Here is a 27,690-nt window from a genome sequence, read left to right as displayed (position 1 = left end):
CAAGGGAATATAGAAGGAGAATGAGTTGTGGGGGAGGTGGGTACAAGGATAACTGTGGGATCCAGCAGCAGAGGCAATCAAGGTATCAGCCTGGAGGAGGTCAGGATGGGAACTAGTGGTGGAGTCAGCGTGAATGCTGGAACGGGGTTGGTTGGGACGGTCTAGTGGGAGTTAGATGCTCTGGTGGCTCCAGCTGGAAGGCAGCCAATCAGGATGAAAGTTAGCGACAGGGTCAACGGGCTGTAGCCTGTGGGAGGCCGGGGTGAGGATTGGCAACAGAGGCATCAAGGGCTATAAAAGACAGTAATGTTGGACCCTGACTCAATCAGCACATATATGCCGATTTCCCTAATCAGATGCAAAATGATTTTGATTTCAATTAATCTAACTTTGAAAGTAACACACTGAATGCCACAAGCAACAAATTAGAGATGAAACATTGCTCCTGTGAACAAAAAGCAGATAAAGTTAACAAGCAATTAACTTTACCAAGATCAACACTTACTGAAACACAAATTAAGAATCAGTTACACACTATCAAAAGCTAAGAACAGCATGCAATGGTCAAGGCATCTTTTAATTTAAGAGAATTCCTCAACAATACATACTGCAATAAGCATGTGGCACTTATGTGGTCTACATTAGAAGCTTCCCATATGTCTCTGATAGAATGCAGACCAAATATTCACAGGAGCTCTTTGAGCAGATACACAAGTTCACACTGCCTATGGCTGGACAATTAGTTTAAAACTCCAGCAAGTTCTAAACTCCAAACAATTTCATCATCTACCCTCATGCCTGTTAGAAATTTGCAGACAGTTTGCAGGCTGCTCAGGTTGTTCATTTTTATCTTATGTTTGAAAATAAAATCTTCTAACCTTTCAATATAAAGATGGTTTATGTTCAAAATATAAAATACATTAGTATAGGTACACAATCCTTTAACTGGACATCTAAAATCCGGAAAGCTCCAAAAACCAGCATTTTTTTTCCCCTGGTGGTGGTACAGCAGGGTGGGGGGTTTGGGGGGGAGGGAGAGGGGGAGAGGGGGAGAGAGAGAGAGAGAGAGAGAGAGAAGCGCAACGAGGTTAGGTGGGAGGGGGAAGACAGCAGCGCGACTTGGGCGGGTGAAGCGGGAGAGAGATGGCAGAGCCCCTTAGAGGAACAGAATTAGGCCATTCAGCCCATTGAGCCAACCCAGCATTCTATTGTAGCTGATTTATGATATTTTCAACCCCAATCTCCTGTCTTCTTCCCTTAACTTGATTCACTTCCTAATCAAAAAACTATGTACCCAACATACTTCCACAGTCATCCACACCCACGAAGTCCATAGATTCACCATCCTCAGAGTAAAGAAATTCCTCCTCATCTATGTTCTAATGAGTTTTTTTTGTATTCTGAGGCTGTGCCCTCTGGTCCTAGACTTGCCCACCCTGGGAAACATCCTCTCCACATCCACTCTCTCCAGTTCTCTCAGTTTTTGATAGATTTTAATGACATCTCCCCTCATTTTTTCTAAACTCCAGCAAGTATAGTCCCAGCACTATCACTCATAGCAAACCTCCTCTGGTCCCTCTCCAATGCCAACTCATCTTTTCTTGGATAAGGAGCTCAAAACTGCTCACAAAACTAAGTGCATCTGGCCAATACCTTAAAAAGCCTCAACATTATATCCATGCTTTTACGTGGTATTCCACTTGAAATAAATGCCAGCATTCTATTTGCTGACCTTACTATTCATATCTCTCTCTTTCAGTGACATCTCAGCACTATTTCAAAGCACTAACCCCATATACTGTAATTCTTTTATTATCTAGAAATTTATCAATTTCTTCAGTAGATTGAGCCTCCACAGATTCTGGGTAATTTTTCATCTCAATCCTCACTCCCTATTTTGAGGGCTTTCACCCCGAGCTCCAAACACTCCAGCATATGAAAATTTTAGCTCCTGACAAGTTCACGTGAATATTTTACATTTCAATTAGATCACCTCACATTCATCTAAACCCAAGAGATGATGGATTGCTCCTAATATAATAGGCCTATATAATCTGTTTGGTACTCACACTTGCAAGGTTATATTCTTTCTTGAGTTGGAAGACTAGACCTATACACAATATTCCAGGTATAGTTCCTTTGCCTTCCCATTGCTTTATGAAGCTGCATGTTGAATATTCATGCAAAAGTACACTCATAGTTCTTTCTCTTGAGTATGGTTTACACTATTGATAAGTAAAAAGGAGAAAGAATCTCAGGATCATGTGATGTCATGTATGTACTTTGACAATAAATTTGAACTTGAACCTCTCATTATTTTAAAAATACCCTACTTGGTATTGGAAATAATATTCCAAGGATCCATGAGGGATTGGTGCTGCAGCTCCAGTGGTTAATGTTCCATCAGTTATTTGGATGAGGGAACCAAGAGATGTCTTAGAATGTTTTACTCTCTACTACAGAGTTGTTGAATGTTTAGGGGAGGGTGGTCACTCTTGATCCTCCTGAAGTCCATGATGATCTCCTTAGTCTCGTCCACATTGTGACTCAGATTGTTACTTTCGTACCATTTCACAAGATTTTCCATTTTTTCTCTGTAGTGCAACTCGTTGATGATGAGGCCAACTACTGTTGTCACCTGCAAACTTGATGACATTGTTGGAGTTAGATCTGGCAATGCAGTAGTGGGTCAGTAGCGTGAACAGGAATGGGCTGCACCCACAATGCCAGTGCTCGATATTCTGCTACTGACCCGGACAGACTGTGGTCTTTCCCTTGGGAAGTCCAGGATCCACTTACAGAGAGGGGTGTTGAGGACAGCTTCTTCACCAGCCTCTGGGGAATGTTCATATTAAATGCTGAACTGAAGTCAATGAACAGCAGCCTGGCATATCAGGCATCATTTTTCTGGTGGGCTAGGATGGAGTGAAGCAACAAGCCCTCCATACCCCTCCCATCCATGTACCTGTCCAAATTCTTCTCAAATATTATTGAGCTTGCATTTACTACTTTAGCTGGCAGTTTGTTCCATACTCCCATTTTTCCAGCTGGTCAAGATCCCTACACAAGATCTGGAAGGTCACCTCACTGCCCACAATATCTTAAATCTTTGTGTCATCTGCAAACTTGCTGATCCAATTTACCACATTATCATCCAGATCACTGATAAAGATGAGAAACAACAATGGTCCCAGCACCGATCCCTGAGGCACACCACTAATCTCAGGCCTCCAGTCTGAGAAGCAATCATTCATTCCAACTCTGACTTCTCCTATATAGCCAATGTTGAATTCTGCTTACTACCTCACCATAAATACTGAGTGTTTGAACCTTCCTGACTAACCTCCCACTTGGGACCTTGTCAGACGCCTTACTAAAGTTCATGTAGACAACATCCTGGTAACCTCCTCGAAAAACTCTACAAGATAGATTAAACACAACCTACCACATACAAAGCCATGTTGACTATCCCTAATCAATCCCTGACTATCCAAGTACATCCGATCTCTTAGAACACATTCCAATAATCAACCTAAAACTGATGTCAGGTGCACTGGCTTATTATTTCCTGGGTTACCTTTAGAGCCTTTTTTAAACAACAGAACAACATGAACTACCCTCCAATCATCTGGCACCACACATGTGGCAAAGGACATTTTAAATACTTCTGCCGGAACCCCTGCAATTTCTACACAATCCTCCCTCAAGGCCCAAGGGAATAACTTGTCAGGCCTTAGGGATTTATCCACCCTTATTTGCTTTAAGACAGCAAACACTTCCACTTCTTTAATCTGTATCACTGCTTGTTTTCCTTACTTCCCTCAACTCTGCGCCAGTTTCCTGAGTAAATAATGAAGCATAAAACCCATTTATGCTCTCCAGAGTCTCTGACAGCTCGGTGGCTCAGCTGGGGCCTTATTTCTGTGAGGGGTGCTGGACAAAATGGCGACTCTGTCTTCTTTACAGAAAACAAAGTTAAAGAATTTCATGCATGTTACATTCTAAATGCAGTATTACATGACAATAATGGAATTTTTACCTTTTTTTACCCCATCTCTTCTGGCTCCATTCCTAGTCAACCACTCTGATCTTCAATGGGACCAATTTTGTCCGTTACTATCCTTTGCCACCTGAGACTCACATTTGTACAAAACAATATTTATTTATGTTTATGGATATAATACTTGTCCTGCATATGTATTATTCATCTGGTTGCATCTCTGCATGTTTTTGCACCGAGAGCTAGAGAACGGTTTCGTCAGGTTGTCCTTGTACAATAAGATGACAATAAACTTGACTTGCTCTTAATATACTTGTAGAAACCCTTAGGATTTTGTTCACATTGTTTGGCAAAGCAACTTCACGTCTTCTTTTAGCCTTACCGATTTATATCTTGCCTCTTTTTCTTGCATTTTATATACTCATGAACCTCATTTAATGCCCATACCAGCTATACAGCTTTCTCTTCTTCTGAACTAAATCCCCAATTTCTCTCAAAAATCAAAGCTTCCCAATGCTTGTTAACTTTGACTTTAATCCTGACAGGAACATACAAACTCTGTACTCTCAAAATTTCACCTTTAAAGATCTTCCACTTACCTCACACATCCTTGCCCAAAAACAATTTATCCCAATCCATTCTAGATCCTTTTTCATTTCCTCAAAATTGGCCTTATGCCAATTTAGAATCTCAATCCGAGGCCCAGGCCTATCCCTCTCCATAATTAGCTTAAAACTAATGGCATTATGATCATTAGACCCAAAATGGCCCCTGCACATACTTCGTTTGCCTCTCTTGTCTCGTTCCCAAATAACCAACCCACTATTGCATTCTCTCTAGTTGGTACAGGTACACAATCCTTTATCCGGAACCCTCGGGGGACAGTGTATTCCGAATTTTGGATTTTTCTGGATTTCAGAAAGGCAGATTTAAGCCAACCCGACATGCCGCCATATCCATCCCCACCCCCTTCCAGTGATGCTGCCATCTCTCCCCCCTCCCTCGCCTGCCTAACTCGCGCTGACAGTCTCTCCCCCTCGCCCGCCGACTTGCACTGCTGTCTCTCTCCCCTCTTGCTGGATTTTGGAGCTTTCAAGATTTTAGACGTCCGGATAAAGGATTATGTACCCGTACCTCTATATATTGATTTAAAAAACCTTCCTGAACATATTTGACAAACTCCAAGCCATCCAGCCCTTTTACAGTATGGAAGTCCCAGTCAATATGTGGAAAATTAAAATCTCCTACTATCACAACCTTATGTTTTGTGCACCTGACCCCACAGGTTTGCTCCTCCAATTCTTGCTGACTATTGGGCAGACTATAATACAACCACATGTGTGGTCATACCTTTCCTATTCCTCAACTTCACCCATATAGCCTCAGTAGACAAGCCCTCTAGACTACCCTTTGAGCATTTGTGATATATTTCTAGATGTGCAATGCCACTCTTCCATCTTTTATTCCCCCCTACTCTATCGTGTCTGAAACAACGTAAACCCAGAACATTGAGCTGCCAGTCCTCCCCTTCCTGCAACTAAGCTTCACTCTTAGTCAATTCCATGTGTCAATCTACATTCTTAAGTTCATCTGCCTTTCCTACAATACTTCTTGCATTGAAATCGATGCATGTGAGAAAATTTCCACCACATACAACCCTTTTACTTCTGACATTGCATGCAATCTTCACTTCATCTTTTTCCTTCTCCAATCCCTTCTCTTCTGTCACTAGATGTCATCCTCCTGCATATCTAGTTTAAACATCCCTCCTCAGACCACCCGGAACAGCACTAGCAACTTCCCCACAAGGATATTACTCCCCCTCCTGTTCAGATGCAAACTGTCCTGGCGGAACTGGACCCACCTTCCTGGAAGAGCCCAATGATCCAGAAACCTGAAGTTCTCCATCCTGCACCATATTTTTAGTTACATGTTAAGCTTCATTATTCTCCTTTTTCTAACCTCATTAGCATATGCCACAGGTAAATCCTGGAGGTCACATCCTTAAACTTAGCATATAACACCCTGAACTCTCTTTGTAGGATCTCATCGGCCTTCCTACCCACGTCATTGGTCCCTACATGGATCACAACATCTGGCTACTCACCTTCCCTCTGAGAATGCTGTGAACTCGATCTGAGATAGTCCCGGGAACCGGGGGGGGGGGGGGGGGCAACATACCATCCAATAAATTCAGTCCCTTTTATCTATCCCCCTAACTATGGAATCCCCTATCATTACAGCCCACCTCTTTTTCTCCCTTCCCTTCTTTGCCACCAGACCATGCCAGGAACCTGATCGTCGTGGCTTGTCCCTGGTAGGTCGTCCTTCCAAACAGTATCAAAAATGGTAAACTTGTTTTTGAGGGGAACGACAACAGGGGTGCCCTGCCCTGACTGCCGTTCCCTTTCCTTTTCCTGACTGTCACGCAGCGACCCTTCTCATGCCTCCTAGGTGTGATAGCATCCCTGTAACTCCTATTTCCCCCTCAGCCTCTGGAGTGCATCCAACTCCAGTTCCAATTCCTTAACTTGGTTTGTAATGTGCTGTAGCTGGATGCACTTTACGCATATTAAGTAGTCAGGGATACTGCTAGCTTCCCTAATGACCCACATTCTGCGAGAGGAGCATTCCCCTGCCCTGGCTCCCATTCCTTTTGTCTATGACTTGTGGAAAAAAAATATAGAAGATAAATAAAAACCTGCCCTTAACTGTGTCATTCTGCTAATCCTTTTTGTTCCTCAAAAAAGGAGGCCCTTACTTACTTCCACTTCTGTACCACCACCTCAGCCTCTTCTTGCCAAGCCAATTGAGCCAAATCCTCAAAGTCTCACTCCTACCCTGAGCCACTCACACACTGGCCGCTCTGCTTGTGCTTCCTCTCTTTTTATTGGCTGGAGCTAATTGGCCAATGGAGAGATCCAAAAGAATAATTACTGATCCCATTGCCTATTTAACTGCTTGGAATCTGCTCGCCTCACCCCTCGCATGAAGCTTTTACCCCACAGTCTCTAATTGAGATCCAAAAGAATACTTACTGATCCCTTTGCCTATTCCATCATTGTCCATTTATTCTAACCCAAATTGAGTGCAGGGTCAGTATTATCATCCAAAATAACATGATTAATTAACCTCCAAACAATTCAATCTTTGTAGTGGGTTACATTAAGTTTTCCTTGTGGCAGGTTTTCAACCACTGCCAAGCTAATGGACCCATTCTTGACAACCTTTCACAGGACCACAATTGTGAATGTTCTATCTGGCTGCATCATGTGGTATGGTAACTGCAAAGCATCAGACCAGAAGTCAAAACAGAGGATCATTAAAAAGCCGAGATTACTGGGATCTCCCTTTCCTTTGTTGACAACATTTAATGTGAGCATTATCCAAATTGGGCTCAAGGAATTATAGAAGACCCTATCGATCCAGTGCTCAGTACCATTCACACTACTATCAAAGAGCATGCACAAAAGCATCAAAATCAGGAAAGCCAGGCTGGGTTATGACTTCTTCCCTCAAGCTGTGAGATGGAAAAACAGTATCCTGCAATCATGTTGATCATGTATATATTTATTTTGATTATGTACTGTATATTGTGTGTTTTTGTGTACACCATGGTTTGGAGAGATGTTATTGCAACAGATTGTATATGTACAGATAATAATAAACTTGAAATTGAATATGCAATTCAGCACTACCCTTGCAATTCCTGCTGCACGTTTTCAAATTCATTGGAATAATATCCAAGTTACAAAAAAAAAATCAAAATTGTAGCACGTACTACTGCAGGGCGTGAAAGCAAGACAATTACACGAGGTGAGTATTGACAGTTTGGCCTGCCTTACATAGGCCCGCTGGGCCTATTTGTCCTGCCACTTCTGGTGAAAATGACATTACTGGCTTGCTGGCGCTGATAGGCCAGAGTCCCCACTGGTGCACTATGCGGCCTACAGCCCTTGAAGAAAGGCCATTTAATCAGCATGGTCCTTGCAGGATCATTGCATTCGGCCACCATCTTGTGTGCCAGGATGCCTACCGAGCCCCCCCACCCACCCAACCCCGATTCGGGCGCTGTCCTTGGTTTTGGGTGGCCTGCCTCTGCGGCATGGAGGTGGTGGGTTGATCAGCAGGCTAGTGACCAAGTGTGCTGGTTTGAGGCAGTCAATAGTAAACGTCCAGCACATATGTCATCCCATTATACCTGACCACTCAAGAGGGCCCCTCGTCTGGCCACTGTAGTGGCCCCGGGGCGCCCCTCATCATATGAAGATATATTTGCAGCTTCTCAGGTAGCCGGGGATGAACGTCTTGGTCTGGCCATGCGATGGAGGCTGTGCTGGGCCCAGCATGTCCATTGGTTCCCTCAATCTCTCGAGGGCTATAGCTGGTGGTTAGTCCGTTTCCCTGGTGGCAGCCAGGAATTCCCTGGGGATAACCAGGGTGCGCCATACACTATCTCCAATGCTGAGGCATTGAAGTCTTCCTTTGGTGCGGTGTGGATCCCCAGGACCCACAGCAATTCGTCGACCCAGTTTGGACGTTTGAGTCAGGCCATCAATGCCGCTTTAAAGTGTCCGTCGAACCTCTCTACCATCTCGTTGGCCTGGGGATGGTATGATGTGATGTGGTGGAGTTGGTTTTCCAGGAGGCTGGATAAGGCCGCCCAGAGCCCTCGGGTAAATTGTACACCCCTGTCCAATGTCAGGTGCTCCAGGACTCCAAATTGGGCCACCCACATGTTTATTAGGGCTCTGTTGAGATTTCTGCCAACAGGACTGCATTTAGCCACCTTGTGAGATGGTCTACCATCGTCAACAAGTACTATGCCCTTTGTGACATCAGCAGGAGTTGTTACATTGCTGCTAGGGTGAATGTCCACGTGAATCAGCTGTTCCCAAAGCGAAGCAGAATGGTACAGATGACAAAGTTTTGAATGTTGGAATTGTTCGTGGCCCTCAGGGCTGGGCCCAGTTTCATGAGCTGAAGGTGGCAGGATGCTGATCTCGGCCCCAGTGTCGACTAGGAACCATAGCCCCGGTAGGGAGTCCCACATGTGGAGAAGACTGTCTTTTTGGCCAGCAACCGCAGCCACTAGTGACAGTCGGCTGTAGCATTTACCTGAAACGTTCAGCAAGGGCAGGATCGATGGCTTCCAAACCTCACCATTGGTGATAGAAATAGTACTGCTCACCCTAAAGCGGGGTGGTGGGGTTTCCGTTGGCCTTCTGGTAGGCTATGGCGATCTAGCTGTCCACTGCACATGAGACCTTGTGACTTGGTCTACCACCATGATGGAGTCTCTCTTCGCAGAGGACGTCTGCTCAAGCTGCAACCTTCCTGGGGTCGCTGAAGTCCTCCTCAGCGATCAGCAGTCGGGTATCCTCCGGTAGATCTATTCAGAGAGCAAGTAAGGCTTGTGGCCATCTGATAATGCTAATGTGTCATTCATGAGAGCAGAAGGGGCCCTATTCCCCAAACCGTCCATGTGCAAGTCGGGCCACGTTCTTGCATTTCGAGACCCTGAAAATAATAGCTCCTTATGGCCACAGTTGCAACAGGCAATGAGGAAAGCGAATGGTATGTTGGCATTCATAGCAAGAGGATTTGAGTACAGAAGAGAGGTTCTACTGCAGCTGTTCAGAGCTTTGGTGAGACCACACCTTGAGTATTGTGTAGTTTTAGTCTCCTTGCCATTTGAGGGAGTGCAAAGAGGGTTCACTAGATTGATACCAGGGATGTCAGGACTTACATATGAAGAAAGGCTGGATTGACTAGGCTTATACTCACTGGAATTTAGAAGATTGAGGGGGGGATCTTATAAAATTATTAAGGAATTGGACAGGCTAGATTCAGGAAGGTTGATCCTAATGTTGGAGAAAACCAGAACCAGGGGTCACAGTTTTAGGATAAGGGGGAAGTCTTTTAGGACTGAGATGAGAAAAAAAATCTCTCAGAGTGGTGAATCTGTGGAATTCTTTCCCATAGAAAGTAGTTGAAGCCAGTTCTTTATCTGTATTTGAGGGAGTTAGATTTGGCCCTTGTGGCTAAGGGGATCAGGGGGTATGGGGAGAAGGCAGGTACTGAGTAGACGATCAGCCTTGATCAAAATGAATGGCGATGTAGGCTTGAAGGGCCAAATGACCTACTCCTACACCTATTTTCTACGTTTCTATGTTCCTGCTGAAACATCACCAGGTTGCATTGGAAAGCAAAGAACATTCATAACTCACAATTAAAAAACACACACCACCACAAGAGGAGCCATTTAAAGCCAGATGACTGTGATTTTCATATTGGTCTGATTCTGTGTGACTTTGTACATGCGGTACTCACTGTGGTTGATACAGGAAAAGGTCAATGATATTGTCTCTGCCTTTGGGATGGTTGAAGAACACAAACAGTGACCAATGAATTAACCATGTCCTCTGCTGGAGAGATTGAAGAGGAGAACTGACCGTCTGAGAAGAAAAGACAAAACGAGTATTTGATCGGAAGGTTGAATCTGGTGGGAAATCAATCTATCTCAAAGTGCCTCAAATCAAATATACTATGGTCTATCTCTGAAATTTGAAAAATACTCTCTTCAGCGCACAATTCAAACATTGACAGGGGAATGGAATACTGAAAAATGCTCACATTATTGTCAATGGTTTCTTTGAGTCGTGTTAAATCTTCCATTGCAGCTTCCCAGTTTTGCATCAGTATCTCTGATGCTAGTTTCCCCCAGAGTGAACTCAGGGCATTCCTGTCAGTTGAAGGAACCTATAGAAATAGGAAAAAAGGCATGATTCTAATTGGATATTTCAATCTAATGAACTTGAACCCTTGCATATCTGTTGAGACAGAGTTTATACGGTATGTGGAGGCCAATTAGAACCAGGATTAAAGATATTCAATAACCTCTCTCTTACAGTGCACAATTGTGTACAAATACACTGTATAATTTCATGTTTGCACAGTAACACTTGTTATTAAGTAAAAAAAGAGATGAAATAGCCAAACAGCCTTGCTAGAGTTGGTCCAGTTACCACAAATTTCAATATGACAATTTAACAGCTTCAGAAACCAGTTACATTAAACAAATAGATTTGTTGATTGTTAACCAGTATTTGTTTTGCATTTTTTTTGAACATTGATGATGCCTGCCCACAGTGAATTAGCAGTTGATTAAATCAGCAAGGAGCTTTAGGGCAACACTGCATTAAAGCTAGCAATGCCTCTGCATCACAGTGTCAGACTCCTAGGTTGTTCCATTCTGACCTCTGATACTATCTGTACAGAGCTTGCACATTCTCCTCCCAACATCCCAGACACATGGGTCAGAGGTTAATTGCCCCAATGTGTTGGTGAGTGCAAGAATCTGTGAGGAACTGATGAGAAAATAGAGAGAAAATAAAACAGAGGAATAGTGTCAATGAGCAGTGTGGACTCATTGAGTCAAAGGAACTGTTCCTGCACTGTATCACTTCACAATTATAACGAGAAAATACCAAACAGATGGAGTGGTGACAGCCAATGAGCATTTCACAATTCAAATGTAGAAAACTGTTCAGAAAAATAGCCAAACATTGATCTATTTTGCATTCCCAATACAGGAGTCAAGATTCAAGACCTGGTTTCGAAAAGGGAAAAAAAACTAGATTTAAAAAAAAAGTCAGGTTGCACTTGTGGAGAGAGAAAATGTATCTTTTATTCCCCCCAAGTTCTGTTGAAAGGTCATTTGGTGTGATAAATTAGAGCATAGAATGTTTTAGACTGCAGAGCACATGCGAAGCTAGAAAGTACAAAGCAAATATCTGTGACAAGATAAGAGTCCAAAGGGGTCTTGTTAACTGAAGCTGGAGAAGAGGAAGATGATTGGGGACACAGTCACATTGTAGGCACAAACTCAGAAACACCCAATGGGTCGGGAATGCCCAAAAAAGATAAAACCAAATTGATTTTACAAAGTTGGCAACTTGGATCAAAATGAGCTAGTTCTGATCCAAGACTCATTATCTGAAATTACTTAATTTAAATTCAAAAGATTAGGTGCTGTTCCTCGATCTTACATTTGAGAATATTTGAAAGCCAAAGACAAATGGGTCAAAATGGGAGCAAAATGGAGAATTGAACTAATGGGAAACTTCCTCATGGAATGAACAGAGGTTCCACAAAGCAGTCACCCAATCTATGCTTGGTTTCTCCAACGTAGAGAAAATTGCACTGATAACACTAAAAACAATACACCGAACTGTATGCACAATTTAATTACTACTTCACCTTGACGCTTTGAACCTGGATTGGGGGCTGCAGTTGCATGGGAAGGTGCAGCAGAAGAAAATTACAGAAGGACAAACCAGGCTATTTCAGAGGAAACAATCCTTCAGTATGCCAAAAAGGGGGAGGAAAGAGTAGATGAGTCTTTTGGTGGCATCATGTTGAAAGTGATGGAATTTACAGAAGATGATCCATTGAACAAGGAGCCTAGTGGGATTGAAGGCAAGAACAAGAGGCTCCAACATCTTCTCCTGCAGACTGAGCTGAGTTTGACCTGCTGAGTTTCTCCAGCTTTTTGTGTTTTTATTACCCCTAATTCTTGCTCTGAATGGGAGGAGAGTGAGTGAGAAGAGAGCAGAAAATGGAACGGATGCAATTGAGGGCCCTGTCAATAATGGTAGTGGGCAAACAGGAGTTAAGGAAAACATCTTGAAAATGGAAAGCTCCTTCTTCAGAACAGATAGGATGAAGACACAGCAACAGGAAGAATGGAATGGTCTACACCAGTTGGGGGAGGAAGAAAATGTCATAAAGATATCAGTGGCTCTGCAGGCATTCAAATCCATTGGAAATGATCAGAGATGGAGATCAGATGCAGAAGAAATTTGCAAAGCCATTGAATTCTTTAAATTTGAAATTATATAATCAATCATCAACAGTCATCAAAGTAATGGAGAAAGAGTCCACAGAATCAGAGAAAATCACAGCATAGAAAACAGGCACTTCAGTCCTTCTAATCTGTGCCAAACTATTATTCTGTCTAGTCCCACTAACCTGCACCCATCTCATAACCCTCCACCACACTCCCATCCATAGACCTGTCCAAATTTTTCTTAAATGTTAAAATTGAGACTGCATTCACCACTTCAGTTGGCAGCACGTGGCATATTCCCACCACTCTATGCATGAAGAAATTCCCCTAATATTCCTCCTAAACCTCCCCTTTCACCTTTAACCCATGTCTTCTGGTTTGTATCTCACTTCTTCTTTCGCTTGTCTTCGCGGACGAAGATTTATGGAGGGGTAAATGTCCACGTCAGCTGCAGGCTCATTTGTGGCTGACAAGTCCGATGCGGGACAGGCAGACACGGTTGCAGGGGAAAATTGGTTGGTTGGGGTTGGGTTTTTCCTCCTTTGTCTTTTGTCAGTGAGGTGGGCTCTGCGGTCTTCTTCAAAGGAGGTTGCTGCCCGCCGAACTGTGAGGCGCCAAGATGCACAGTTTAAGGTGATATCAGCCCACTGGCGGTGGTCAATGTGGCAGGCACCAAGAGATTTCTTTAGGCAGTCCTTGTATCTCTTCTTTGGTGCACCTCTGTCACGGTGGCCAGTGGAGAGCTCGCCATATAACACGATCTTGGGAAGGCGATAGTCCTCCATTCTGGAAATGTGACCTACCCAGCGCAGTTGGATCTTCAGCAGCGTGGATTCGATGCTGTCGACCTCTGCCATCTCGAGTTCTTCGATGTTAGGCATCACCTACGGCTCCTAGAACGCTTCCACCAGTGTTGTCTCCGCTCCATCCTCAACATTCATTGGAGCGACTTCATCCCTATCTCACTTACCCTCTGTGGAAAAAACCTACTTGCATTTACTCCATCCATACCCAAAATAATTTTGTATACCTCTATTAAATCTTTCTTCATTCTATGCACCAGGGAAAAAAGTCCTAACCTCTCCTGTAACTCAGTTCCTCAAGTCCCAGCAACATCCTAGTATATCACATCTGCACTCTTTCAATTTTATTGATACTTTTTTGGTAGATAAGTGATCAAAACTGCACACAATATACCAAATTTGGCCACACAAATGTTTTAGACAACTTTATCTTAATACCTAAACTCAATACTTTGATTTATGAAGGCCAATGTGCCAAAAGCTCCCTTTACAACCCTATCTACCTATGACGCCACATTTTGAGAATTATGTACCTAAATTGCCAGATCCCTCTGTTCTTCCTGTTTCAAGCCCAAAAAACCAGCACCAACAGAAATTCACCAAGACAATGGCTATTTAAACAAAACTGGTTTTATTTTCTTAATACATAATAATAAGATCAATACTTAACTTATTACTATTACTTTAGCTCTCTTCTAATTCTAAGCCTACGTGGCTGTAATGTGTATGTGTTTAGGAAAGTTCTTTTTCACTGTCCAGTCATTCACTTTTTACTTCTCCAAGTTCACTGGTATTAGGCAATTTTCATACTGTGCACAGAATTGAGCAGATATTATATTCACCAGGCTCTGGTGATTTAACTTAAGTTGTTACCACTCAGGAAGGTCTTTGTTGGTTTCAGAGAGATATTTGTTGTTTGTTGGACACACAAACTGATCTCCTTCAATCAGCAACTGAAGTGCTTTACCGAAGAAACTTGCCTCCTCTTGGGTTTTTCCAAAAGATAACCTCTCCTTCCAGGTTACCATGAGTTCTTTTTCTCCTATTCCATGAGAAACACAATAACCAGCCACAACCTCTGCAATTGACTACAGAGATTTAGAATAAGCTGAACTCGGAACTCAAAACCCATCTTGAAATGGGGTCGCACAGCAGGTCTGTCAACTTGCAGCGTTCATCACAAACTGCTGAAGAATACTATCCCAAGCAATGGACGTTTTCTCTATGTTTGAAAACCATGTGGCCCCTCTTTGGACAACAAACTTCAACCAGAAATTTAAAACTGACTCCAGTCTAGCAGCCAAAAGATGCTATTCAAACATGTTTCACCTACTTGTACAAACTCTCATAAGCACTTCCCATTGTCTCTGCAAAGCCTACTGTAGACACAAAGTCTACCCTTGCATAGCTTTTGCATGGCAAATGAGATGTTTGTTTGTGAAATGTGACACGTTAACTAAACCTCGCACTTTTCATTGTCCATTCATTACCTATGCCTACTTGTGGAATGTTTTTGTTCTTATAATGTTCTTATAATGGAAAGGACCAAGAGGAATAGTATAAGATTAGCATTGGATTAATATCAATGAGTAGGCACAAAGTTGCAGGGTTCTTTTCTGTGGTGTACAACTCTATGTCTGTTCTAATACAATCACAGCTTAGACCCATCTGGGTTCCCTGAGATTGACATTTGTTCAAGAAAGTAAATGGATCTCCAGGCTATCCTAATATGGTGTGAAGGTCCCAAGGAAATAAACATCCATGGTGAAATGAGCACTATGAAATAGAAAAATGGCTAAAACTTAAGAATTGTTATAGAGCTGGATCACAAGAGAGTGGACCAAGGGAGAAATGGTGAAACAATGTCAAAAGAAATGTATTCTGTGCAACATAACAGGCTGAAATGATGAGACCAGCAGGGCAGTTCTGAACAGAAATCTTGATGAGGACATTAAAGTGGACCATGGCTGGTTAGGGCACACGTGGCTGAAGACATTTTAAGAACTCTAAAGTACAAATTGCTTTGTACCATAGAGTTCTTTAAATGTATGACAGACAAAATACATAGGGAAGCACATTTGTTAAACATTTTTATTTTCCCTACTGGACTTCTAATTTCGCAGCAATCACATAACAGGGAGTGCAACCCAGCTATTCCTTTACAACTGAACTGTTGTAACAACTGATGAACTGATAGCTGCTTAGAGGAATATTTCAGGCATTTTTGGATTCTAGAATTTATTTGAGACATTCGAAAGTAACAGCTGAGCTGCATCATTAACTTCACTACTAGGAGGAACTGGAATTGATTTTCAACTTAAACCAAGATGTGGTCTCAGCAAAAGTTGTTTGCATTCTTAGTTTACTCTGCCCTGTAAAGACAGTTTGGGTCATGATTTTATTCATAAACTTGCATTGGAAATAAATGTAATCTTCTTAGAAATAAAATACAGGCTTTTATTTCAGCTTATTAAATTATAAAATCCTGGTTCATGTCCAGTGTTACATTACATAATGTGTCATCAACCTTGGAGAAGCACTGAAACTTCTCCTGCTATCCTATCACGTATCGACACTTATGATTCTATTAATCAATTAGGCTGATGATGTTTGATAGAGAAAGGTATTACTGTTGATAACAGCATCACTTTTGACACCTGTGGACCACTTTCCAACCTCTCTTTCCTTCCATGAAAACTGCCATTAAAAACCATTTCGGAACCAGAAAGAACATAACAATAGCAGAATAGTTAAATATCTAAATATCTCATGAATCAAATCCTCCTTGGCAGCTGGAGAAATTAGTTAAATTCAGTTAATAAAATAACCTGCAATAGTGACGCTGAAACCTTCTCATGTACACTGGCTGCATTGTCTACGATTTGGCCACTGTAGAAACAATTCATTTCTCAACACCAGATAAACAAATCAGAATTCTCCTCCAGAATGAGAAGGATTGTGGGCTCAATGGAACACCACCACCAGTTCCCATTCAAGACACATAATATGGAATATATCAAAGTTAATTTATAGTATCTACCCAAGATTGGGTAGTCTTTCCACACAAACTAGGAGGATCAAGACAGCTACTTGCAACCATCTTCCAAAGCAATAATAAATGCTGGTTTTGCTACCAACCCCTATGGAACATGAATGATTACGATAACTATTTCAATAAAAAAATGATCCTATTGGCCACCTCTCATCAGCTTGGAAATAAATAAAAACATAAACCTTGCTCTGGCCTCTTTCACTCACTTGCTACTAATGCTTCCTGCAGCAGCTTTCCAATTCATTATTTCTCCTAAAACATGGTTTACTGAGTTTTAAGTATCAATATGGATAGATTAATATTAATTCTGAAAATTAATCTTTTACTGATTATTCTTTTAACATAGTTACCTAGATTCCAAACTCCACTCTAAACCTATTGTAACTGGACCCACCCAAGTCCACTTCAAATTTATCCCATTAAAAAAATTACGGCACATGATTGCAACTCCAGCTATTTCTTTATGTAAACTTTTGCAAAAGGAAATAAAGGATTGTTAAATTCTGTCCCGCCCATTGTCAATACACCAGATAGCAAAGTCTGTAATGTCTTTTCTAGTAACATCAGAACGTGCTCTGGGTATTGGTATATTTGTTACAATCACAAACTTGTAGAGATTGCATATCAAGTACAAGTACACAATCCTTTATCCGGAATCCTTAGGGGACAGTGTGTTCCGAATTTCGGAAAGCCAGATTTAAGCTCACCCGAATTGTGCTACTGTATCCACCTCCACCCCTTCCAATTGCGCTCCTGTCTCCACCCCCACCCCTCGCCCATCTGACTCGTGCTGCCGGTCTCCCCCCCGCCCGCCCTACTCGCGCTGCCAGTCTCTCACCTGCCCTACTCGCACTGCCGGTCTCTCACCTGCCCTACTCGCGCTGCCGGTCTCTCACCTGCCCTACTCGTGCTGCCGTTCTCTCACCTGCCCTACTCGCGCTGCCGGTCTCTCACCTGCCCTACTTGCGCTGCCGGTCTCTCACCCTCGCCCGCCCGACTCGCGCTGCCAGTCTCTCGCCCCACTTGCTTTGGAGCTTTCCGGATTTTAGATGTCCGGATAAAGGATTGTGTACCTGTACATCTTTCCAAGCATGTAGCTGCTGAACAGATGTTTTTAAACAGAGCTTCAATCATGGTTCAAGAAAGTCAAGTGAAAAGGACAATTCAAACTTCCACTTCACACATGATTCAGCTGGGGGTACAAGTTACCATAGAACAGTCCTCAACATTGTAATTCCTAAGTTTAAAATGGCCAAGCATGATTATCATTAGTCTTTAACATCAATTACTATGGTTCTGGTATAGGCATCAGGAACATTGCCTTTATTTCTTTCAATCAAAAAGGATGCTTTCTTTCTGGTTTGAAAACTATCCACAATCGATTATATTGTTATCAAGTACCTAAGTATTCATGGTCTGGATCAACAGAGTAAATTTTTCATCTAGTTTTAGAACCAAAGGCACAGTCAACAAGGTTATCAAATCTCCCTCGGGGGGGGGGGGGGGGGGAGAAATAGCAGAGATTAAAATTCTTGCTCATGCACATGGTTAGCATGGATGTTTCTGCCACAGATCTAGAACTCTAGGACAGTAGAGCAACGAGCTTCACTTACCTTTAGGAAAAGGTACTCACCAGAACACGAAAAAAGTAGAGGTATTCTGCTGCACCTGAATAATTACCACACTCGTACTGGAATTTAGCATATCGGTACAAAGTGTCTAAATATTCCTGACGAAACTACAGAAAAAAATACACAATAGACAAAAGTGAGCTGAAGGAAAGCAAGACCTTTGTAAGTTAAAACACTACCTTCTTCATTGGAAAATAAATGCAAAATTCTGCATGATTTTACAAAGTTTGCAGCATTTTTAAAAAATCATGAACTTTCCCTCTTATAACGCAGTTATAGCATTAAATCATGAAATCAGCTTCCCCAATGCAAACCTTGACAGATCAATCACATCCCAGGGCAAGGGTAAAAAAGGTTCTACTGCACTGTTTCAACCATTACTCACGATCACCATCACTCATTTCTCACCAGCTAAGTGATATCACTAGCTATAAATATTCATGATAATAAACAAATCCATCTCTTACCCCATGCTTTTCTGCTAAATAATCAAACAGCATTCGTCCATCCCTATTTGAGAATAGAGAAGTTTTATTAGATACACATTCCTTCAGGAATAATAAAAACCTAAGGACACAAGAAATCACATCTCGTGGCACTTCAAGTTGAGATTCTTTTTTTAAAAAAAAGCACAATATTTCTTGAGATCAAGATCAGAATCAGCTTTTAGAACTATCTGACATCTTTTGGTGAATACATGGTGATGGGAATTTGATCAAATTCACCCTAAACTCTCTGGTCAAAATGAATTACAGGACAAAAGAGATTTCAAATTAGACTATATCCTTACTAGGGTCCTCACAAATTGAAACAATAGCTTGGTTTCATTACTGCAGCACATTTGGATTAACAATTCAAGTGTTTTGGCTGGCAGTGTGATGAACTCTAGCCAGTTGTTTTTTTTGGAATAATCACTCAATGTATGCAGTCATAAAGCATGCATGACTGCAGTGTAACCAGGGTCCCAGCACATTCAAGTGTGATTTGTGCTGAAGAGGTGAATCTCAGATTTTTTTGAGGCACACCTGAGACAAGGACCTGCATTCCTGTCCTGTGAATCATTCCATGTTCCTGTCACTCTGAATTTCAAATGTGCCATAAAAAGAGAAACAAAGACATCGGTTGAATGTGGGGAAAATAGTGAGGCAACCTTGGTGTAAAAAGAACAGGGGTTCTCCATTTCTCTGCCACTGTCCCTCATGAAGACACAAAACTCTTTGGATAAAGAATTCTGGAAACCTCAGCTTTTTTCGTTGAGGGATTTTTTTCTTCATAAATTACTTGTCTCATGTCGACAGTAGTTTAGCCTCAACGGTCCATAAAACAAACAGACAGCAGCAGCAGAGATAAGTTTTTCTTCAATTTGACTGACAAATATTTCATTCTTGCAAAGTTCATAACTTTTATTTGGATTTGATTTTAAAAATATCAGAATGTTTAAATACAGGTACACAATCCTTTATCTGAACATCTAAAATCCAGAAAGCTCCAAAAACTGGCATTTTTTCCTGGTGCTAGTATAGCAGAGGGAGAGAAAGAGAGAGAGAGAGACAGCAGTGTGACTAGGTTGGGCAGGGGGAAAGAGAAGGCAGCACAACTTGGGCAGGGGGAGAGAGAGACGGCAGTGCGACTCGGGCGGGTAGGAGGAGAGAGGGGGGCAGTGCGACTTGTGCGGGCGGGAGGAGAGAGGCAGCAGTGCAACTCGGGCGGGCGGGAGGAGAGAGGCAGCAGTGCGACTCAGGCAGGCGGGAGGAGAGAGGCAGCAGTGTGACTCAGGCGGGCGGGAGGAGAGAGAAGGCAGCACGACTCAGGTGGGTGAGGGGGAAGAGAGACGCCAGCGCGAATGGAAGGGGGTGGATACGGCAGCACAATTCAGGTGGGCTTAAATCTGGGGCAGCTGGCTTTTATTCTGAAATCCAGAAAAATCAAAAATTTGGAACACACTGCACCCAAGGGGTCTGAATAAAGGATTGTGTACCTGTACTATGGGTTTCAATTGACCATTTTTACCATTCAACTGCACAAATGATCCTCTCTTCATTTGGGTACTTGCGCTGTTTCCAAGAAATTTATGCAAGTGACAAAAAACTGAATTCACAAAGACCCAAGGCAGCCTCCACCAGGCAGTGGGTTGGAGGGTGGTGATAGCAGATAATAAGGAGCATCAAGAACCAATGACCATTCTCCCTTCCCCAGCAAGAAAATACCTGGGCAAAACAAAACAATCCCTTGGTTGTTCTCAGTGAAAACATAGGTAATCATGAAAAATCATGCCTATTTTGAACCGTATAAACAATCATCTGCAACTGCAAGGGTGGTCCCATTTCCATCATGCTTTTACCTGCATCCTAAATGCAATTAACCCAGTATTTCTACAACATACACTTACTGATGCAAAAAGGATCACTGACAATACATATGCATCACAGATGCTTGTAATTATGGCTGAGCTATTTTATAGAACTTACTTCAGATGCACAGTTAATTCTGAGTATCCGGCTTAATTTGCTTGGTGTGCTCTGGGCACTTCATAAGTTGGCTGCAACAATACCCACCATGTTTCTCTCATACAAAATGTGACTGTAGCAAGTTAACATTCTGTGAATCTACAGTCCCTTTCACATTTGCAAGTGGTCATACAATCAGCCTTTAGAGTGCCTAGTGAGAAAGGAAAATTGTCTCAATGCTAGCGTCAGATGACGCCATCTCACACCAGGGATTGACAGGCTTAACGAGCTGGCGTTGCAATCAGGCAAGTGTAGAGTGGGCAATTGCATTGTGGGATTGAAATGACCCAAGCTTTTGAACGAGTGCAGAAACGTGAAGGAAGAAAAGATTTTTTAAAAATTAAGGTATAAACCTTGCTGCGGCAAAGTCACGGGGGGGGGGGGGGGTGGGAGGGAGAAAAGAGAGAGAAAAGAAATAAATAGCAATAGAGGGCAATTTTTAAACAGCATGAGAAAGTTGGTAGCACGATAGGATACAATTTCTAAAGACTGAGAAAAAGCGATGACAGAGCTGACTTCCCAGAATACTGTGCGGCAGAGAAACCCTTCCATGAGTGCTCCATGCATGCAGCCGTGCACACAGCCCTTTCTCTGCAACACGGAATTCTAGGAGGGCAGGTCCACCATCTCTTTTTACCCCAAGGTATTTAGAAATTACACACAATCGTGCTACCAATCTTCCCACGCTGTATAAATTGTGTGGACCACCAACTTTCCCAGGCTGTTTATAAATTGTCCACCATTGCTATTTATTGATAGCACTTTCCCACAGTCCCTTATAAAGGTCTATATAGGTTGGCACAACAACAGGGGCTGAAGGACTCATACTGTGCTGTACATTAAGCTTAATTATGTTATAGTTAGGCATGATTAATTTTGTTCAAATATACATTGATCAGGATTTAGGGCAGATCCACCATCACGCGATGTGTCAAGATGTCACCAGTAGAAGGTAGGACAGTCCTAACTCCAGGTATGGCTCCTTCCAGTATGAAAGTGTTCAGTGTCGCAGTTAGGAGTGGTCAAGTGTGAAAAACCAAACCCCCATTCCTATCCCGGGACACTGAACAGCCAATTGAGAGGGACACGAGTGTGAAAGGGGTATTACATTCACAGCCAACTCCCAAGTTACAGACAAGGGAGAGACCTGCACGGGGTACCACAATAGTATTCATAACCACAAATGTCCAATCACTACACATTTTTCATACATACATCATACCGAATGTTTTAAATTAGCTATCAGCAACTCCAGGTTTTGGATAATAATATACCCAAATCTGCTCATGATCCATACATGGTTAGCAGTACAAGATGTGGGGAGGATAAGCTTCAGGACATAACTAGGCAAACTGAATGGGTACAAGCACGTCAAAGGGAATATCATGAGGAAAAATGCGATGTGCGTTTTTAAAATGATGAGGGATTGTTTTTTTGGACAGGCGTGTATGCCCTTGAATGCAAACAACTGAAAGTAAACAAAGTTACAGCAAGTATGTTGACATGAAATGCAACAGCCTGAGAAAAAAAAACACTGCAGTTGCACTGGTCATTGGAGAAAACACATCTGGAATACTATGTACAGATTCTGGTTTCCCTATCGAAGATGTATAAGCTTGCAACAAAGGGGAATAAGTTCTTGATTGGGAGTGAAGAGGCAGTATCCTGTTGAATGAGCGACGATCACACTGAAACATTAAATTAATAGACCACATATCCACGAGGTCAAACAGCCTACACTGCTTTATTTATGTACTTATGTCTGTAATTAATTCCTTCAAATATTTGAAACTGCAAGATATTTTAAAATTATATTTTAACAAAGTAACAATGTTTCAATTTTTAACCGAATGATGTGTTCAAATCTTTATTTAACATAAAAATGTTTAAAGTCAAAAAGTTAATTAGAGACTGTAATTTTACTTTCTTGGTTTGCAGTTCAAGCATCTTTAATGTGATTAACTGCCCAACTAGTTTAATGATAGCACAATTGCATAGTGCCAGGGATACTTCAAAACTAACATTGGAAAAGTAGAAGCTCTCAACACAAAGGTCACTCTATTTTTCTGGATCGCCACAAAGATCAGAGCAAAGTCCATGGTCTCATTTTGGAATAAAATCTTTTTTTTTAACTTGCAAAGAAACAGAGCTTTTACTACATAGTTTCTGTCCTCTGCTAATTGTGTCCACCACTAGTTTTTTCAGCAGACATCGGTCTAGGTCCACATATCTTTCAAGGTTGCCACACAAGTTGAGAGAGTGGTTAAGAAGGTGCATTGTATGCTGGCCTTCATTAGTCAGGGGAATTCAAGAGCCACGAGGTAATGTTGTAGCTCCCTAAAACTCTGTTAAGACCACACTTAGAATATTCAATTTAGCTCTGGTCACCTCATTACAAGAATGTAGATCCTTTGAAGAGGGTGCAGAGGAGATTTACCAGGATCTTGCCTGAATTGGAGATCATGTCATATGAAGCAAGGGTAAAAGAGCTCGAGATTTTCTCTTTGGAGCAACAAAAGATGACAGACCAATTAACAGGAGTTAGAAGAGATTATGAGGGGCTGAGATAAAGAGTACAGCCAGCACATTTTTCCTGGGGCGACAATTGGTTTCAGGAAAATAGGGAAAACGTTCAGGGGAGATATCAGAGGCAAATTTTTAAAACTCGGAGAGTGGTATATACTTGTAATGCATTGCCAGGGGTGGTGGTGGAGGCTGGTTCAATAAGATTCTTAGATAGGCTCATAGATGTAAGAAAACTAGGTTATGGATGTGAGGTAGGGGAAAAAATATTGTTGTGGTGTGGGTTTCCATAGATTGGCACAATGTGGACTGAAGAGCCTGTATGGTGCTGCTATGATCTAACAGGCAAGAATGGCAACAAAACCAAGGCCATGCCTTTGCAGTTTGTTGTTGGACAGATACAAAATCTCATTAATGCAAAATTGCCTCCTTCAGCCAACTTTTTGACACCAAACCTTGCCACAGAATTTAGATAGCACCTTAAAGACCCAGAAAGAGGCAGAGATGGTCAAGGAAGATTTTTCAGAGCCAAGGGCCTCAGGAACTGAAGGAACAACCACAGGAGGTAGAAAATTTTTTTAAGTGATGATGCTCAAGCTGATTTTTAAACGTTTAAACAGCTAGCAGAAAAAAAATCATTAAGCTAATTAGCAGGTGCTAACAGGGGAGATGATAAAATTTAACAGGGTAATGCGCTGTAGCAGTATTTTATCTAATTCTCAGCAGCCTTATGAACATTTGCCCAAAGCCTGTCTTTATTCATTCAGACTTCTAATCTGCTTGAAAGATTGACTCAATTAAGATCAAACTTCAAAAGTATAATCATTCCTAGTTCTTTCAAACAAACCCATCTTTCTATGGGTAGTGTTGTAGGAAGTTGTATTTCCCTTAACTTGTGCAACCACCAGCAACCAGCATGGGTAAGAAATTATGATAATTATAGGCAGACATTGTCAGTGCAATAACCCTGGAACACCATTAAAGTTCAAAGCCAACTTGCTTCAGCCTTATGACATTACCCCTGTCCTGAAGCACAATTATACAAGGACTTAACTTCAAACATCCAGGCAGCATGGGGCACCTAAATTACCCTGAGATGACAGCAAGAACAACCGGATGAGCACAACTGGTTGTCATATAAAATAGTAGTCACCGTTCAATTCTTTCTTTCAGGACCTCTCCACACTAAAAATTATGATCCATGTGCATCAGAGTATGTAATTTATAAATATTTTCCAAACATGAAAAAGGAAATGAAGACCACCTGTTCAGTATGTGACCATCATCCCACAATCTGAACTTAATGAATACATTTTAGTCCAATCCTCAGTTACTGTATGATTTATTTTAAATGTGCTTCCTTTCAATGAAATAAAAGGCAAACTAAACAGATTTGTTTCAATTGCAGATTTATGATTTGTAAATTTTTCCCACTGACCCTTTAGATATGCACCAAATAGTTAAATGATCCAAATGACTGCAGTAACTGTACAGAATCTAACAGTTTTTGAGATTTTTACAAGTTCCAACCTGCTAGTATTTCATGCAACTTAATCACCTGAAAGAATTTTTCACCATTTTATTAAGCTAACATTTTTGCCATTTGTAACCTTTTTTATTTTTTATTTTTCACACTATAAACCATATTGACCAAGATACATAGACATTTTTCTTCTTAAACATATAGTGTCATTTTCTCCCCCTTTTTCCCCCCTCCCTCCCTCAACCCCTTCCCCATTTATTTGAAGTTCAATCTATAAGATACATTAAACCCGTTAAACAATGTTGTCACTTAATAAAAATAAACAAGAAATTTTACTGAGTCATTTCTTTTCGTTGTCTTCTCCTTCTGTCATTTTAGGTGGTGGAAGTCCATGGCAGGATTTCTCTATTGTGTTTCATGTATGGCTCCCATATTGGTTCAAATATTGTGATGTTATTTCTTAAATTATATGTTATTTTTTTCTAATGGAATACACTTATTCATTTCTATATACCATTGTTATATTCTCAAGTTGTTTTCTAATTTCCAGGTTGACATAATACATTTTTTTGCTACAGCTAGGGCTATCACAACAAATCTTTTTTGTGTCCCATCCAAATCGAGTCCAAATTCTTTATTTCTTATATTAATAGGAGGAAGATCTCTGGGTTTTTTGGTATATTGCTTTTTGTGATTTTAATATCTGGTTTAGATCTTCCCAAAATTTTTCCACTTTCTCACATGTCCAAATTGCATGAATTGTTGTTCCCGTTTCCTTTTTACAGCGAAAACATCTGTCTGATACTGTTGGGTCCCATTTATTTAACTTTTGGGGTGTGATGTATAGCCTGTGTATCCAGTTATATTGTATCAAGCGTAACCTCGTGTTTATATTCTCATAGTTCTGGAGCATAGCTTCTCCCATGTTTCATTCTTTATCTTTATGTTTAGATCTTGTTCCCATTTTTGTTTAGGTTTACCGTTTGTTTCCTCGTTCTCCTTTTCTTGCAGTTTGATGTACATGTTTGTTACAAATTTTTTAATTATCATTGTGTCTGTAATCACATATTCAAAATTGCTTCCTTCTGGTAACCTCAGACTGTTTCCCAATTTGTCCTTCAAGTAGGTTTTCAGTTGGTAGTATGCAAACATTGTATCGTGAGTTATATTATATATGTCCTTCATTTGTTCGAAAGATAATAATTTATTTCCCGAAAAACAATTTTCTATTCTTTTGATCCCTTTTCTCTCCCATTCTCTGAAGGAAAGGATATTTATTGTGAAAGGGATTAGCTGATTTTGTGTCAATATTAATTTTGGTAGTTGATAATTTATTTTATTCCTTTCTACGTGAATCTTCTTCCAAATGTTGAGCAGATGGTGTAATACTGGTGAATTCCTACGTTGCACCAATTTTTCATCCCACTTATAGAGTATATGCTCTCCCCTATTTTATCTAGCTCTAATCTGGTCCAATCTGGTTTTTCCCTTGTTTGATAAAAATCTGATAGGTATCTTAATTGTGCTGCTCTATAATAATTCTTAAAGCTTGGTAGTTGTAAGCCTCCTTGTTTGTAACATTGTGTTAATTTATCTAGTGCTATCCTCGGTTTTCCCCACATCCATAAGAATTTCATTATTATTTTCTTTAGCTCCTTGAAGAATTTCTGTTAGGTGAATTGGTAATGATTGAAATAGGTATTGTATCCTTGGGAAGATGTTCATTTTAATACAGTTTATCCTTCCTATCAGTGTTAGTCTTTCCAGTGCTCTAAGTCGTCTTGTAATTTTTTCATTAATGGCTGATAATTTAGTTTATATAGATGGCCAAGATTATTATTTAGTTGTATACCTAGGTATCGAATTGCTTGTGTTTGCCATCTAAATGGTGATTCTTCCTTAAACTTTGTGAAATCCGCATTATTCATTGGCATTGCCTCACTTTTATTTGCGTTGATCTTGTACACCGATACGTCTCCATATTCCTTCAATTTCTTATGTAATTCTTTTATTGATATTTCTGGTTCTGTTAAGTATATTATAACGTCATCTGCAAATAGACTGATTTTATATTCCTTCTCTTTTATTTTTATCCCTCGTATTTTATTTTCTGTTCTTATCAGTTCTGCTAGTGGTTCTATAGCTAACGCGAACAGTGAGAGAGATAGTGGACATCCCTGCCTTGTTGATCTGCTTAATTTAAATTGGTTTGATATATCCATTTACTGTCACTTTCGCCAATGGTCCCTTATATAATGCTTTAATCCAATTAATATATTTCTCTGGTAGGTTGAATTTTTGTAGTACTTTGAATAAATAATTCCATTCTACTCTGTCAAAGGCCTTCTCTGCGTCTAAAGCAACCACTACTGTTGGAGTTATGTTTCCTTGTACTGCATGGATTAAGTTAATGAATTTACAGATATTGTCCGTTGTTTGTCTTTTTTTTAATAAATCCAGTTTGGTCTAGTTTTACTATTTTTGGTACACAGTCGGCCAATCTGTTTACTAATAATTTAGCTATTATCTTATATTCTGTGTTAAGTAGAGATATTGGTCTATACGATGCTGGTGCAAGTGGATCTTTCCCTGTCTTTGGTATTACTGTAATTATTGCTGTTTTGCATGAATCTGGTATGCTTTGTGTTTTATCAATCTGGTTCATTACTTCCAGGAGGGGAGGAATTAATAAGTCTTTAAATGTTTTATAGAATTCTATTGGGAATCCATCCTCTCCTGCTGTTTTATTGTTCAGTAGTTTTTTTAATATCTCCTGTAATTCTTCTATTTCAAATGGTTTTATTAATTTATTTTGCTCCTCTGTTTGTAATTTCAGTAGT

General features: G+C 40.9%; 1 protein-coding gene across 1 annotated transcript in view; it reads right to left on the bottom strand.

The window, feature by feature from the left end:
• LOC138755282 (eukaryotic translation initiation factor 3 subunit E-A) overlaps positions 1-27,690 on the bottom strand; it is a 155,366-nt gene that overhangs the window by 86,294 nt on the left and 41,382 nt on the right. Inside the window, exons 4-7 of the mRNA XM_069920988.1 lie at positions 18,805-18,847; positions 18,340-18,444; positions 10,637-10,762; positions 10,334-10,458 (exon numbers count right to left, since the gene is read on the bottom strand). Coding sequence (XP_069777089.1) covers positions 10,334-10,458; positions 10,637-10,762; positions 18,340-18,444; positions 18,805-18,847 — 399 coding nt within the window. The remainder of the gene's footprint in view (positions 1-10,333; positions 10,459-10,636; positions 10,763-18,339; positions 18,445-18,804; positions 18,848-27,690) is intronic.

Source organism: Narcine bancroftii, chromosome 2 (assembly GCF_036971445.1).
Source record: "Narcine bancroftii isolate sNarBan1 chromosome 2, sNarBan1.hap1, whole genome shotgun sequence".
Taxonomy (NCBI): Eukaryota; Metazoa; Chordata; class Chondrichthyes; order Torpediniformes; family Narcinidae; genus Narcine; species Narcine bancroftii.
Note: the sequence above shows the minus strand (reverse complement) of the source record. Positions and strands in the feature narration are given on the sequence as shown.